Source organism: Stegodyphus dumicola, chromosome 5 (assembly GCF_044657685.1).
Source record: "Stegodyphus dumicola isolate Sdum_Otavi_A_Nest chromosome 5, ASM4465768v1".
Lineage (NCBI taxonomy): Eukaryota > Metazoa > Arthropoda > Arachnida > Araneae > Eresidae > Stegodyphus > Stegodyphus dumicola.
The window spans coordinates 21,175,739-21,192,211 of record NC_140772.1 but is presented as its reverse complement, the minus strand read 5'-3'; the positions used below and the strand labels follow the sequence as shown (position 1 = coordinate 21,192,211).

Sequence of the window (16,473 nt, the reverse complement as noted above, 5' to 3'; positions counted from 1 at the left end):
TAAGCAATCTGTATTGCAGATTATTTTACATAGTAAACGCTTATGTGCATAAATAATTAAGCATTATCAATTTTGTTATTGAAGTCAATCCTTCTTTCAAAATCAGTACTTGTTTGCAATTTGATACACATATTTGGTGTTAGTAGCATTTTACCGCCCGTCTTTCCATTAGACATCAAGTTATATGGTCTCGACTACTACATCATTAACCATCCTTGCAGGTCGGCATATTACCAGTTCTTATAGTTGTTGCCAGACTTACGGCAAGACAGCTTTAATTTATCTCTCCTCGAAACCTATTAGTCCTAAGATGTCATTATGCCATTCTTAGCTCACAAAGCTTTTATATTCGAAATTACAAATGCAGGTAAAGTGACAAACTCAGCTGTTTATACACAGTGTTCGAACTTCTTAAGGGGACTCTTACACCTTAAAACCCATAAGATCTTCGAATAGGTGACTGTTGCAAGAATTGGGATAGCTTATTTATTTTAAAAGCAATTACTTCCACCTTTTTACAGCTGACTACATAATATAGCTGCTTTCTGAAATAGTCATCAGAATGTTTGTGTTGCCACAAATATTTTTATAATTTAATCCGCTTTGTGACAACATTTTCCGTCATGTTTCCACCTTGCGCGCACAGTTTATAATATTCTGTTGCATAATTTAATTCCATATTTAATATATAGCTTTTATAACATTTGGAAACTACTGTGAACCTAAAATTCTAAATATTTCTTGTTTAATTTTTATTTTATTTGGAGTTGAGGTTATAAAATGTATTTTATTAAAAAAATTTGAAATGTTTTCTTCCATAAAATTTTTCAGTATTAAAATATTTTTCATACATTTGGTTCAGTTAGAAAATAGTGCCCATATAAAGAATTCCATCAAATTTCAAGTATGTACCATTAGCTATTTTTAAAATATCATGCGCGCAAGGTGGAAACATGGCAAAATATTTTGTTACAAAGAGGATTAAATTACAAAAATATTTGTGGCAACACAAACTTTCTGGTTACTAGTTTCCAAAGCAGCTATGTTATGTAGTCAGCTGTAAAACGTTGTAAGTAATTGCTTTTAATATAAATAAAATATTCCAGTTCTTGCAACAGTCACATATTTGAAGATCATGAGGGTTTTAAGGTGTATAAGCCCTCTTAATAATACTTTTTCATTTTATTTTTAATAATATGTATTCATTTGGTATAATTTATAATGTGTATAAGTGATTATGCGTTGAGTATTGTTCACAAAAGATATTTTTAAAACTATTCCCTTATATTATGAACTAGGTTTTCAAAATTATTTTTATTTTTATAATCGTAATAGGTTCAATATTTCAAAGGTTGGATAGTCTAATGGCTAGCGGATGCTGAATGGTGTTACTGTTACCAGCAAAGCGTGAAATCTGGCATTCTATAGAATGCCTAGGCATTTTACAGAACGCCAAAAATTGTCCGACAATGTATGAAACTATTTAACGTTTCACACATTGGCTAGGCATTCTATAGAATGCCAAGCCAACGTGTGAAACAAACCGGCAAAGTAGGAAATACATCTCCAATTGTGCGAAACAATGGTAATGTGTGAAACAAACCGGCAGAGTATGAAATACATCTCCAAATCGTTTCAAATAATCGAAACTACTTACCAGAAATTCATAAATGATGTAAAAGGAGTCAAAATGACTACTAAGAAGGAACTATGGGACTTTTGGCTGCTGAATCGCAATGATATGAAATTTGTGGAATTTGTCAGGTTAAAAATGGCCTCAGCACTATACAGTATTACTTCACGGGTACTGAATTATTTTACGTTCTTCATGAAAGCCATTTGACTAATTGAGCAAGGAGGTCGTGAGAGAATGTTGAAAGATCTTTCAACCAAATGCAAAAACATTACACGGAATAATATTGAACTGTACATCCACCTTTGTAAGCCCTGCCAGAAAAAAAAAATGTATTAAACATGGTGGTGTTTGGAAACCTGTGAATTTTTTTGAAATAAATTCCCGCTGCCAGGATTTTGTCCAAGATCATCTGACTGATTTTTTGCGCATTTTAAATAAAAAAAACTTTTAATGGCATATTTCGCATCACTTTTTAAAAATAACATTTGCATTTTTAAGGAATGAACGTCTTTTAAATAATAACCTTATCACGACTTTTTTTATACTTTGCCTAAACAGCATTTGCCATTTTGTAGAATGCCTAGGTATTATATACTACAATGCCTAGGTAATGTATATAATAATTCTCATACTTCATACTTTATGAATGTCTAGGTATTCTATAGAATGCCGGCTTTTCATACATTTCCAGTAACGTATCGAACTCAAGGGTTTAGGCTCAAATCTCAAGCAATGTTTGGCTCTTGTTCTGTTTCCGATCCCCGATTTATCACCTATTGTGTTGCACTCTAAGTATTCATTTTTGGTGATACAACAGCTAAATGAACAGATGAGTTCAGCCCTTCCTAAGGAATGCTTAGCGAGTAATTGTCCGGCGGTTGTGAAGAGGGAGCAATATTTCAACATTTGAAATTAATAGAAACTATCACTCTAATTTACTTTAAAAATCTGATGTGTGCACCACATGACTTCCTTGTAAGGAACATTAAATTATATGCATTTTTTCTTGCATTTCATTTAAACTTATTGGATTGAATTAAGTCTACTTCGCTGACAGCGCATAAACCACAATAGAATAAACGCATTCTTTAAAATTCACTCTAGTATTTGTTTACCATAGCGACACTCTGGCGCTAGATTCACTTAACAGTATTATATTTCGTTCATATTATAACTCATAATGCGCAAAATTTGTATCATTTAAAGAATAGAATTATCTAATCGTTGCCACATGTTCTATTCAAATACTATAATAAAGCTAGAATGATGTATAAAAGAAATTAAGCAAACCAAATAAAAAAGAAACAGTTTTTCACAGACGATTGAGTATTTCTCATTCAATTAATTCAGTTCTCACTTCGCGAGAAGGCAAAAATACACAAAAACTCAAAATATCTATATTAAAAATTACGAAGTAAATCTTGAACACTCATTTCCTCGAAAAAATTCCAGAAAGGATTAAGCATGATTTAATTCGCAATAATAAATAAAGGCGTTATCTTTGTTATTGCAAAGCTAAGTTTCTCTAGATTGGCAACAAATCCACTAGTCTGCTGTTTCAAATGTAAACAATCAATTGCCGCCATAAAAAAAAAAGGCATAGCGGCACTTAAACAACTTTAAAATTGTCGATAATTCTAAACATATTGCATACAGATTTACTAAAGGCATAAAAACCTTAACCGGAAGATAAAAACAACATAATTCAATCATTTTGAAAGCAAAAAATGTACAATTTACCAACATATAAGAGTAAAGAAACTGAGATCACTGAGCCGGGTAACAGAGTGGATATATATATAAATATATTTATATACGTTTGGTGCGGCCGATGCAACCAAAATACGAGGTGCACATCTACATGTTATAGCAGTCCCTTTATACAAAATTTCAACGTTCTGAGGGTACTCGTTTTTGAGTTATGCGAGATACGTACGTACATACGTTCGTACGGACGCCACGAAAAATCCTCTTCAGAATGAATTTTAAAGCAGTTTTATAATTTTTTTGGAGGAAACGAGTCTTTTATTCTGTCCTTACGTACAGATATCACGTAAAAACATCGTTAAATTGCATTCGATAGAGGTCAAAATGGATATTTTCGTTGAAATATGCTGCCTGAAACTTTTCGCGATTACAATACTTCCTTTTTACTTCATACAAGGAAGTAAAAATTGGATTCCCCAGTACCTCTTGCCATATACAGTTTACTGTATTTTTAAGAATTAGCATGATAGCTAGTTAAACGATTTAAAAGAATAATGTCGCATTAAACGATTCAAACGTATCGAAAGAGAACGCTGGTTGCACAATCATTAATATTAAGCAGGATCTTCCATTTACAGTAATCATTTGCTTAAACTGAATTATCAATGACTGTTGTTGAGATATGTTGGAATTTATTCACAATTCAAGCAAAGGAAAAAAAAGAAAGAAAAAATGTTCAAACTGAATGTACGTTCTATTCAATGAAAACTCCCTACAAAGAAATCGTTTGACAATTTATCGACCATTCGTGGGTGTCGTGCGAATAACCGAGTGAATGGATGACAGAGAATGAATTAAACGCGATTATGAATGACTACAGCAGCGATTAGTTTCAGGTTGTTTATAAATCTTACTTTTGTTGAGCTATCGAAGTGATTTTTCGTAATCTTCTGGCTTTAGAAGCATAACAAATAGCAAATAAATAGCTGTACAAATCCATTATGGAAACCAGAAAGGGATACTTGTGTGATATTTTTCTAGTGGACAGAGCAATTCTGTTTTTTCAAAAGTCTCAGGCAGAGCCGTGCCTACATATGTTTTATATAAGGCACATTCGTGCGCCTGTATATAATAAAAATTCGAAGAGTAGAAAAAGAAGAAAAGAAAGGAGAATATATTGTAAAATTAAAAATAAAATATTTAAATCTATTACCATTCAACCCAGAAATAATGGTAGAAAAATAGAATTATAGTAATTATTTCTAATGGTATATCCTGGGTTTAATATGGAATGTTTTATTTTTGTTTTACAATATTACCACTAGTTATTGCAGTTATCAGCTGATAATTGTGGATTATCTTTTTACCTGCATTTTACTTTGTATTCATTCATCATATATTCTTTATATATGTGGTGATGTACCAGCTTTAGTCGTAGCTTAAATTACACTCATGTCCAAAATTATGTTTACATGCATAAATTCACGGATTTCTCAGAGACTATGACTTATAATTTAATGAATTTTCGTGGAATCATACATAACATGATGACACATAAATGCAAAAGAAAAAATTGAAGATCACCTCATATGATATAAAATTGTAGCATGAAACAATAAAAATGGTAATAAAGTGTGACAAAGAGAGTTAAGAAAAAAAGGAATGATTCAGAAAAAGAATTAAGTCTTACGAATTTAATATGGAATATGATCTCCCCTGACTTGTACACACATATCACAACGTGTTTTAAGGCTGAAAATAACGTTGTTAACCACAGTTTGGGGAATAATTCTCCACTCTTCCAGCAATGCCGTCTTCAGAGCATTTACATCTCTAGGAGGAGGATGTATACTTGCAATTGCCCTTCCAAGGTAGTCCCATAAGTTCTCTATCGGGTTGAGGTCAGGAGAGTTTGGTGGCCAAGGTATTCGCTTAATGTCTTCACTTTCAAGGAATTCATCAACGAGGTTTGCTCGATGTGGACGGGCATTATCATTCATAAATAAAAAGTCAGGTGCATATGCACCCCTGAAAAGTCTTACATAAGGATCTAAGACCTCATCTCGATATATCTGGCCTGTCACAGATCCGCTGCTGATCACGTGTAGGGGCGTACGTCCATCGATCATTTTTCCACCCCATACCATCACACCTCCACCACCGAAACGGTCACGTTCCACAATGTTCGAGGGATCATTTCGTGTTCCTGACTCCCTCCAGGTGTAAACACGTTTAGAATCACCAGTTAAACTAAACCGCGACTCATCAGTAAAGAGAACATGGGACCATTGATGTTCAGTCCAGTTTTGATGTTCTTTACACCAATTAAAGCGATCCCTCTTTTTCTGTTAAGACAGTAAAACACATACCCTTGGCTTTCTGGCATAAAGGCCTTTTTCATTAAGCCTTCTGTATATTGTTTGCCGTGATGCAACAGTTCCAGTGGCGGCTGCAAGCTCTGAGCAGTAGCCTTTCTGTTACGACGGGCAGATAATGCCAGATACCGATCTTCAGAAGCAGTTGTCATTCATTTCTGACCTTGTCCAGGCCTCCTTACAACACTTCCATCATTTTGAAACTGTTTCCATAGCTTAGAGACTGTCTGTCTTGAAATATTCAGACATGTGGCTGTTTCCATGATTGACTGCCCTGCTTCTAAACGGCCGATAATTCGCCACTTTACATATTCTTCCAAATGATACTTCGAAGCCATAACAAACCGCTTTGAGTCCCTACACACTGAAATCAAACGCTATGTTGCAGAAATTCACTCAGATATTCAGTTTGCGCAAAGCGCTTGATTCACCCTTGGATGACGTAACTCCTAGATTTGCATATCACAAACCGTTTGATTACTTTTGATTGGATAATGCTAATTAGGCTTGGTTTTCACACATTCCCTACAAATACGGATCACATTGATTCGATATTTCATTGAATATCATCATTTTTGGGTATGTAAAGATAATTTTGGACATGAGTGTATCAGACGATAAGTTTTAAAATAAAAGCAGGATCCATTTATTATTATTTCAGGAGGAATAGCAGTTACAAAATCAGATATCCGGAGTAAATAAAAAGAATTACTAATAACTTTTTGTATGAAGTTTACTGCATTGTGACATTTAAGAATAAGCCCCCGATATTCCTTTGCGAGTCCTTTTATAACCTCTGGAAAGGCGGAGCTTCAAAGAAATGACGTCAGCCAATCCAGTTCGCTTTAAATATTTCCAGAACATTCTATAACTGTACGTGTAGAAAAGGTGGGGAAAACAACTTGACTATGGGGCTGTGGATTTAATTCCACGTACTTTCAAATAAGAGACCATCGCCATTAAAAATGAAAAAGAACATACAGTTAGAAATTTAAGTGTATTCTTGACTATGGAATTTTATTATTACAAATATATAAGCAGCTTAAATGTTTGTCGCCGATAGTTTATTGGTTGCTTGCGTAACTGTAAATTGTTTTATTCCCCATGTAGTGCAGCGCGTGACGAATATTATGAGAAAGCTAAGCCGTGAAAATTAAAAATACAAGAGCACGTGCATTTAACATTTAATAAATAAATTTAACATCTACATATAATAGAATTCGGAAACATGCAACCGGCAACGATTAAAAAACAAATAATATGAAATAAATAAATATATTATATGCGGCTTAAGTGTCTGTTTGTCGCCGTTAGTTTATTGGTTGCTTGCGTAACTGTACTAGCCAATGGGGTGAAGTTGCCACCGCCGTTTCAATTGAGACGTAGACAATTTCATGTAAAACTTGCCTTTGCTATGACCATCAATAAAAGGCCAAACGCTTAAGCGTGTTGGCATTTTTTTACCTGAGCCTGCATTTGGGCACGTTCAACTTTATGTTGCCTGTTCAAGAGTTCGTGAAAGAACGGATGTAAAATTAAAAATAATAGATGGTCCTCTGTACGGCGAGCTTAAAAATGATGGAAAGATCTACACAAGAAATGTTGTGTACAAAGAGATCTTTGACATGTGAATTAACATTTTATTATTTAAATCACCTTTATTTATTGAGCTAGCGTTGGCTCTTAAGAAATGTACCGCCAGTGGTTTCCTTCATTGCACTCTACTTTAAGCAATTAAGCAAGTAGAAGGGAGAAACCCCGTGGGGGCCCTGTGTAATTCAGTTTGAATTAGCAGACACCTTTGCACAAATCATTTTAATTACAATTTATAATATCTAGAACAGCGATAATTTCGTATGACCGTCGGGACCGTATAACCGTATATACATATATATAAGTAGGAAAGTTATATATATGTATATATAGAAAGAGAGAGAGAAATGCAAGGCAATTTATGTTATGCACAGTACAAGTTACAAATATAGGCAATACAAATTAATTATATTTGTACAGTTTATTACTTCAAGTCAAAGTAGTGTAACTCTTTAAGCTTAGCTTTATACACTGAAGTGGCAAAAGTCATGGGATACCTCCTAATATTTTGTCGGTCCTCCTTTTGCCCGTCGAAGTACAGCAACTCGACGTGGCATGGACCCAACAAGTCGTTTGAAGTCTCCTGCAGGAATATTGAGCCATGCTGCCTCTATAGACATCCATAATTGTGAAAGTGTTGACGGTGCATGGTTTTGGGCACGAACTGACCTCTCGATGATGTCCCATAAATGTTCGATGGGATTCATGTCGGGTGATCTAGGTGGCCAGATCATTCACTGGAATTGTCCAGAATGTTCTTTTAACCAATCGCGAACAACTGTGGCCCGGTGACATGGCGCATTGTCATCCATAAAAATTTCATCGTTGTTTGAGTACGTGAAGTCCATGAATGGCTGTAAGTGATTTCGAAGTAGCTGAAGGTATCCATTTCCAGTCAATGATCGGTTCAGTTGCACCAGAGGACCGAGTCCATGCCATGTAAAAACAGCCCAGACCATTATGGAACCACCACCAGCTTCAACAGTGCCTCGTTGACAACTTGGGTCCATGGCTTCGTGGGGTCTGCGCCGCACTCGAACCCTACCATCAGCTCTTACCAACTGAAATCGTGACTCATCTGACCAAGCCACGGTTTTCCATTCGTTTAGGGACCAACCGATATGCTCACGAGCCCGCGAGAGTCGCTGCAGGCGATGTCGTGCTGTCAGTAAAGGCACTCGAGTCGGTCTTCTGCTGGCATAGCCAAAGGAAGACAAATTTCGCCGCACTGGCCTATCGGACACGTCCCTCGTACGTCCCACATTGATTTCTGCGGTTATTTGACGCAGTGTTGCTTGTCTGTGAACATTGACAACTCTACGCAGACGTCGCTGGTCTCGGACGTTAAGTGCAGGTGGTCGGCACTGCGCTGTCCATGGTGGGATGTTATACCTGAAATTAGATACTCTCGACACACTCTTGACACTGTGGATCTCGGAATGTTGAATTCCCTAACGATATCCGAAATGGAATGACCCATGCGTCTAGCTTCAACTACCATTCAGCGTTCAAAGTCTGTTAATTCTCGTCGTGCGGCCATAATCACGTCAAAGCCTGAATAACTTGAACATGAATAACTTGAACACAAATGAAAGCCCTGCCAAAGCACTTCGCATTTATACATTTTCTACGCGATACTACTGCCATCTGTATATTTGCATATTGCTATCCCATGACTTTTGTCACTTCAGTGTACATTCAGAAAAATAACAGAATAAGGATTTAAAATTTTTAAACGAAAAATTAAAATCACTTTCCAGACACATAGCAAATAGCATTGCAATAATCCAAATAGCAATACAATTCATATAAAAAGCATTGCTTTAATTTACAAGCACTTTTTTAATTTAACTTTTTATACTTTTAATAACGCGCGATCATTAGTAACTTTTTCAGAAGTGCACTTAGCCTAACGAGGGTGTTATTTGTTTAGATTTGAAACTGTTAGTAGAATAGTGTATTAAGTCAGATTTTGTACCGATTTCAATGCCTTTCTGCCCATTGTGACCAAAATGTAACTTACAATTTTGTGCACCGAAAATTTTGTCTTTCTGCCCGCTGTCCGAATTGTGTGTTTTTGCCTAGAAACTGTAAAGACAAAAAAAATTTTAACTGTATTTGGTGTTTTAGGTTTTTCTGTATTTTAAAAATTTTAGTGAAGATGTTTTTTTTTGGGGGGGGGGAAGGAAAGGGACTTTGCCGCGAAGTGAGAACTGAGAACAGATTGAAATAGAGATATAGCTCTAATGAAATTGGAGAAAATAAGTTTAAATGAAGTGCAGCTAAAAAATATGTAAAATTTAATAGAAGGTACAAGGAAGTCGTGTGATGTTCACATCAGCACTTTTTATTTCTTGTAGTATAAAATTCCTCGCAAATAGCACATGAAAATTAAAAACTGGTTTACTTCAAAATGTTGTTATTTTTATCACTATTGTGATGATTATTACATGATGTCATATCTTTTATTAAGCGAAGAATTTCTGTTATTTATAGATATAGTCCTTTAACAGAGTTTGCTGTTAATGCCTATCGCATATCAGTGCCACTTTTTTAACAGACGTAAGTACGTCCCATCTATTCAGCGAAAAATAAATACAAAGAAATTATAATCTTCAGTATAACTCAAAAAAAAAATGTAAATATGCTTGAAGTGGAAAAGGCATTTCTGTGTACTGAATTTAAGCTACGAGGAGGACAAGGAACTTATTTGGGGGATAATATTTTGTCAAATGATTACCTTCACACTTTCGTGCAGTCCATCTATATTGGTCATAACAATCACATAGTCGAACTCGAATATTTTGGGTATTGAGGCCATTTTTTCTAAATTATAAAAGTTTCCATTTCCTAAATCACTGCCAGTTTTCTTTACTCTTTCTAAAATATGGCACACACTGAGTAAGATTTTCATGCTAAAACCATTCGACTTTTCTGAAAGTATCCTACCGTATTTCTATCGCGGTTAGAATTCTATTAAGAATTTTACAGCCTTTTTCCTTTTCCGTTTCTTCACCTTTAATATAGATAAAATATCTGATGTGTACACCACATGACTTCCTTGTACGGAATATTAAATTTTACGCATTTTTTCTTGCATTTCATTTAATCTTATTGGATTGAATTAAATCTACTTCGCCGACAGCGCATAAACCACAATAGAATAAATACATTCTTTAAAATTCACTCTAGTATTTGTTTACCATAGCGACACTCTGGCGCTAGATTCACTTAACAGTATTATATTTCGTTCATATTATAACTCAGAATGCACAAAATTTATATCATTTAAAGAATAGAATTATCTAATCGTTCCCACATGTTCTATTCAAATAAATACTATAATAAAGCTAGAACGATGTATAAAAGAAATTAAGCAAACCAAATAAAAAAGAAACAGTTTTTCACAGACGATTGAGTATTTCTCATTCAATTAATTCAGTTCTCACTTCGCGAGAAGGCAAAAATACATAAAAACTCAAAATATCTATATTAAAAATTACGAAGTAAATCTTAAACACTTATTTCCTCGAAAAAATTCCAGAAAGGATTAAGCATAATTTAATTGGCAATAATAAATGAAGGTGTTATCTTTGTTGTTGCGAAGCTAAGTTTCTCTAGATTGGCAACAAATCCACTAGTCTGCTGTTTCAAATGTAAACAATCAATGGCCGCCATAAAAAAAGGCTTAGCGGCACTTAAACAACTTTAAAATTGTTGATAATTCTAAAAATATTGCATACAGATTTACGAAAGGCATAAAATCCTTAACCGGAAGATAAAAACAACATAATTCAATCATTTTTAAAGCAAAAAATGTACAATTTACAAACATATAAGAGTAAAGAAACTGAGATCACTGAGCCGGGTAACAGAGTGGATATATATATATAAATATATTTATATACGTTTGGTGCGACCGATCGCAACCAAAATACGAGGTGCACATCTACATGTTATAGCAGTCCCTTTATAAAAATTTCAACGTTCTGAGGGTACTCGTCTTTGAGTTATGCGAGATACGTACGTACATACGTTCGTACGGACGCCACGAAAAATCCTCTTCAGAATGAATTTTAAAGCAGTTTTATAATTTTTTTGGAGGAAACGAGTCTTTTATTCTGTCCTTACGTACAGATAACACGCAAACACATCGTGAAATTGCATTCGATAGCGGTCAAAATGGATATTTTCGTTGAAATATGCTGCCTGAAACTTTTCGCGATTACAATACTTCCTTTTTACTTCGTACAAGGAAGTAAAAAATAATTATTTTCAATATATTGAATTAAATTTGTAACTTTAAGAGATATTTCTGGTAGCGAAAATTCTCTACGACAGCTATTGAGTAATGTGCCCTGTCTTGCTGGCTTTCCAGTAAATGTTCGTGTATAAAGATGGCCGAGTGGGTAACACTGACAGCTTGTCTTTCTACGATTCATGGCAAATGGGTTAGCTGCATTTATTTTTGGATTTTTCCCATGTGTAAGTTGAATATGTGACAGTCCTTTTAAAATGTCCTCCACGAAAATGGCCTTTCTGAAGCAGGTAGCTCCATGTGCTTTATTTACTATTAAATGATTAATCAACAAGTAAGTAGTTAATATTCGCATACTTTTATCAGCATAGTAAATATTTACTGCAAGAAAAGCATATCCGAGCTTAAACAGAACTTTATGTCGGCTAACTCTAATATAAAAACAGTCTATACATCGGCTGTCAGGTAATATTTTGCGGACTGAATTTTTCCCGCCTTAGCGGATTGCTTAGGAGGCTTCAGTGTATTAAATTATTTTTTTATTACTGAATTTTAATTACCTTGTTCTATTTTTATTTGCCACCATTGGCCTATTTTATTTTTTTGTCTTAATTTCATTTTTTTTTTAAATCATCAGCAGTTTTATAGCGTTCACTTGTCTCCCTTTCTTTACATTTCAGTCTTTCTGAAACAGTACTTCTGTAAATTTTTTTACCAAGAAAAATGTATTTTTATGTTAGTTATTTTATAATTAATGGAATGAAATTATTGTTTTATCATAAAGCTTCCAAATTTTACTTAAATTTTATTTTTTTAATAGAGATTCAACGCAAAATCCCGTTTAGAGACTGGATGCCTTCCTGGGTTAACGCTCGTTTGGGTTAATAAGTGGGTTAAATAACATAAAATTTTATAGTTGTCTCCAAAATAATTTAAATAATACAAAAATAATATAATCTGAAAGCTTTCAGATTTTATATTACGCCCAGAGGAGCCTTTTTAATATATATATATATATATATATATATATATATATTGTTTGTTATCTTTATTTATTAAATATCATGTTCTCCGCACTTAAACCACATAAAATTCAATTCAACAGCAATATCACAAAATATTTAAAAACAGCATATCTTTAGAATTTCCGATACACAGTCTCGCGCGCTGGAGATGAAAATGTTTTTTTCCTTGCAGTGTTACCATTGGTCACTTTGAAATCGTCGAGTTTGTTAATCAAAAATTCGTTAAAGTTCGTTCATAATCTTTTCATATAAAATATGTAAAAGATTATGAAACAAATTCGAAATTCAAAATCCGGGTGTCCAAGTGCCCATGTTCGGATGGAGGATTACGTTATTTCAAAATTTGATGGCTCTAGGTACCATTGTTTTTTCGCAATGCGAGAAACATTCATGCATTCATGCAAATTCTTCGTTATTTAATTTCTTTTAAATATAATACAGGGCTAATTCAGAAGTCAAACAACAAAAATCAGCATTATATTTACAAAATTATAATACAGGGCGATAATACCTTCTGAGATAAATCATTTGGGCTAATAATGGTCTTAATGACTTCCCTAAAGAATTTTAAATTGTAAATTAACCAAGATATAGATGCTAATTATCTCAAATTTTAATTTAAAATGTTAGCAGCTCACGTCTTGCTGCCAGTTTACCTGGAAGCAAAAATAGTTTAGTATGTATCTGAATACATTTTCAGACACTTAGATGCCATGCATCCTAACTTTAACATTTACAGAGACAGTTTATTTTGATACTTTTATTAGCTTAATTTGCATATGAAACAACCAAGGGTCTATAATATGTAACACGCAATTTCTACTCCCTATCACAACTCATAATTTATAAGCGTCCGTGTCGGCTTAATGTCATGTCGGCTAACTGCTGTCGGTGAAATGTCTTGTTGGCTAAGTGTCCGCGCTTTTCGCTAGATTCTGAATACGTTTCATTCAAGTCTTTCAATACATTTTTGTAACATCATACAATATTCACATATGAAATACACAACTCTCGTATAATAAACTGCCATTTCTTAAAATTCCCATTATTTTCAGATAGTCCGGCTATTTACAATCTTATTAAAGCCACAGGAAACTTAGTTTTGTGGTAACAGTCTTTACAATAATACACAAAAATTCTTTAACTTCTTTAAACTTATCTAATCAGAACTTTACTTTACTTTAGAATTCTCAAATAAGCCAATATTTTAGTTACTATCTATATTTGAAAAATCCTCTTTTGAGGTAAAACTCATTGAATAGCAAATTACAGTACATCCATAAGAATAAAATGTTTAGTTAAATAGGAAATGAATAAATTTCCACCTGTCTTTGGTTCACAGTGGTACGACTTCCTACAGAAGATGTTCACACTTCAATGTTTAAAACGCTTTCTATAAAGAATTTGGAAAAAAGCAAATGTTTTGGAATGAAAATATCTGGCAACAACTTGTTATTTGAAATATCGTCTGCTACATTTAAATCTATTCCTCGTTGAAAATGTCACACGTAAACAATTTGGATTAAAGGGTTTTCCGAACAAAAATATTTCGATTCCATAATTCAAAATTTCAAAATTCCATAATTCAGTTTCGATTTTTCGAAATTGCTGAAAGGTCTACACAGTTACAGTAACATAGAGGTCGATCCAATAACAATTACATAGAATATCGTACCAAAATTTCACCAAATAATCTTTGACGACTTTTGGCAGTTTCTTTGCAAAGTTGTAGACATAAATTAGTCAGCAAAACCGTTGGAAGTTTGGCCCCATCTCGCTAGTTTTACCTCAATCTTAAAATAGACTAATCCCTATAATCCTATTTTTCTGGCGATGCTGAGGTCTTTCATATTACATTATACAAGAGGTACTACAATATACATATAATATCACTAAAATTATTTATATATATACAAAATTCGTAGCAATATTTAAGTTTCATTAAGTTATAATATGGGAAGTGCTGACTATAAATTTTAAAATAGTAGTCTAAAAATCAGTTTTTTTTTTTTTTTTCGGTGGTTGAGAGGTTGGTTTAGTTGATTATGGCAGAGCAAACTAGGACTATCTTTCTAAGGCAAGGTATGCCATCGCGGAGGACTGGGAACTGGTTCATATACACGTTACGCATAGAGAAAACAATGAAAACGCTCGTGCAACCAGCCCGTTCGCCTAGACTCAAACGCAGGTCCGAACTACTAATGTTCAGCTATTTTATCGCTCTGCGTCTGATGGGTCTTAGTTTTTTTTTCAGAAAATTTAGTATCTTTTATGTTTGAAATAAATAACTCAATTCTAACGATCTTCAGAGACAACTTCCTTTTGTGACCAGCTTCCTTTTGTGACGTCATTAATCTGAGGCAATTGTAAAGAATTTAAATAGGAAAATTCTTTCTTTTTTGTTCTGTTAGGTGGTCGCAAGCGATGAGGCACGGGTTCCTGGACCGAACCCTATTCCAGACTAATATAAGTAACCAAACGTGCAAATAGCGTTTCAGAGAATGAAATTAGTCCAGGGAAGTGAGGAATAATGAGAACAATGTCCATCGAGAGAAAAAGTAGTGTCTCGAATGAAGTAACTGTGGGTTGGTTACGAGCAAGAGGTTTTTTTTTTTTTTTTTTTTTTTTTTTTTTTTTTTTTTTTTAAGGGGGTGCGGTAGAGCAAGGTCAACTACATATCTAGTTTGTCTTGGATAGAGTTTCTTAAGGTAAGAGAGAAGCCTTTCTCGTAGTAGCTCAGTTTGTCCTTACCACGGAGTTTAAAAGATTTTATACTAGGTGGACTTTATTTTCGACGCCGCATAAAGAGCTTTACATTTTTATAAAAGGTCTCACTGCCTTACTTCAGGCTCATAAATGTACTTTGTATTACTACATCTCTGATGAGGCAAGTGCCAACGCTAAGGGTTTTGCCATCCGCCTCAAATTCTCCGACTTTGAACACTGTTTTTCTCTCATCGTTTGTTTTGTTACGAGTCCGGTGAACTAACCGTAACTGCTGAATGAAGGCGCGATGGTTGATATACAACAAATTTAACCAATTATGCTTCAATTTGTTTATTTTGTAAATAAATTATGAGTCAAATCAAAGAACTGCCAAAATCATCTTCTCGAATTCTTTCTAGCACACAGATTATAACAACAGTTTCCAGTGTCGTGAAAGAACTTGTTGAAAACGCTATCGATAGTTCTTGTACAAATGTAGAAGTTAGATTAGTAAGATATATTTTACAAAGTGTCTTTTATAAAAAAATTTATATATATCAAAAATGTTATATAAAAACATATCAAACGAATTCAGAAAACTATTAGATTAGTGATATATTTTATAAAGTGACTTGTATAAAATATATCTTACTAATCTAATGGTGTATTTATAAAGTGTATTAAAAATGTTATTTAAAAAACATGCCAAACAAATTCAGAAAACCATGCTAGTTCATAATTGAAGTTAGTATTTTTTGGATAGTTATAACCTGGCAAAATTATTATCGAGGTGGAATTATAAATCTGAGAATTGTACAGTGACTGTCATTTGTTTTCGGACACATGTTTCTGAGTTTTATTTCAAAATTGCAATTACTAAATATTAGTAAAAGGACTTTATTTTTATTTAAGATGTATTACCGATGATATTTTTTAAAACTTATTTGTTTTCGAAAAAGATTTTGGTTTAAAAAAATGAAAAAGCTCTGAAAATTAACTCGCATAAGTATGTGGGTATTTTCAACAAGCAGCTTATATTTAATGAAAATAATGGATCATCCAATACTTCATGAAGTATCCTTTAGTTAAAATTACACTTTTCATTAAAATTCATTCAGAATATATTTTTTTTTTTTTCCAATTCCTTTGTAAGAATCGCTTTTAATAAAGCTT

General features: G+C 33.6%; 1 protein-coding gene across 1 annotated transcript in view; it reads left to right on the top strand.

Annotated features, from left to right (window-relative positions):
- The first annotated feature begins 15,582 nt into the window (after window positions 1-15,582).
- The window catches only part of LOC118196046 (PMS1 protein homolog 1-like), a 68,212-nt gene continuing 67,321 nt past the window's right edge, over window positions 15,583-16,473 (top strand). Inside the window, exon 1 of the mRNA XM_035367414.2 lies at window positions 15,583-15,810. Coding sequence (XP_035223305.1) covers window positions 15,670-15,810 — 141 coding nt within the window. The 5' untranslated portion in view covers window positions 15,583-15,669. The remainder of the gene's footprint in view (window positions 15,811-16,473) is intronic.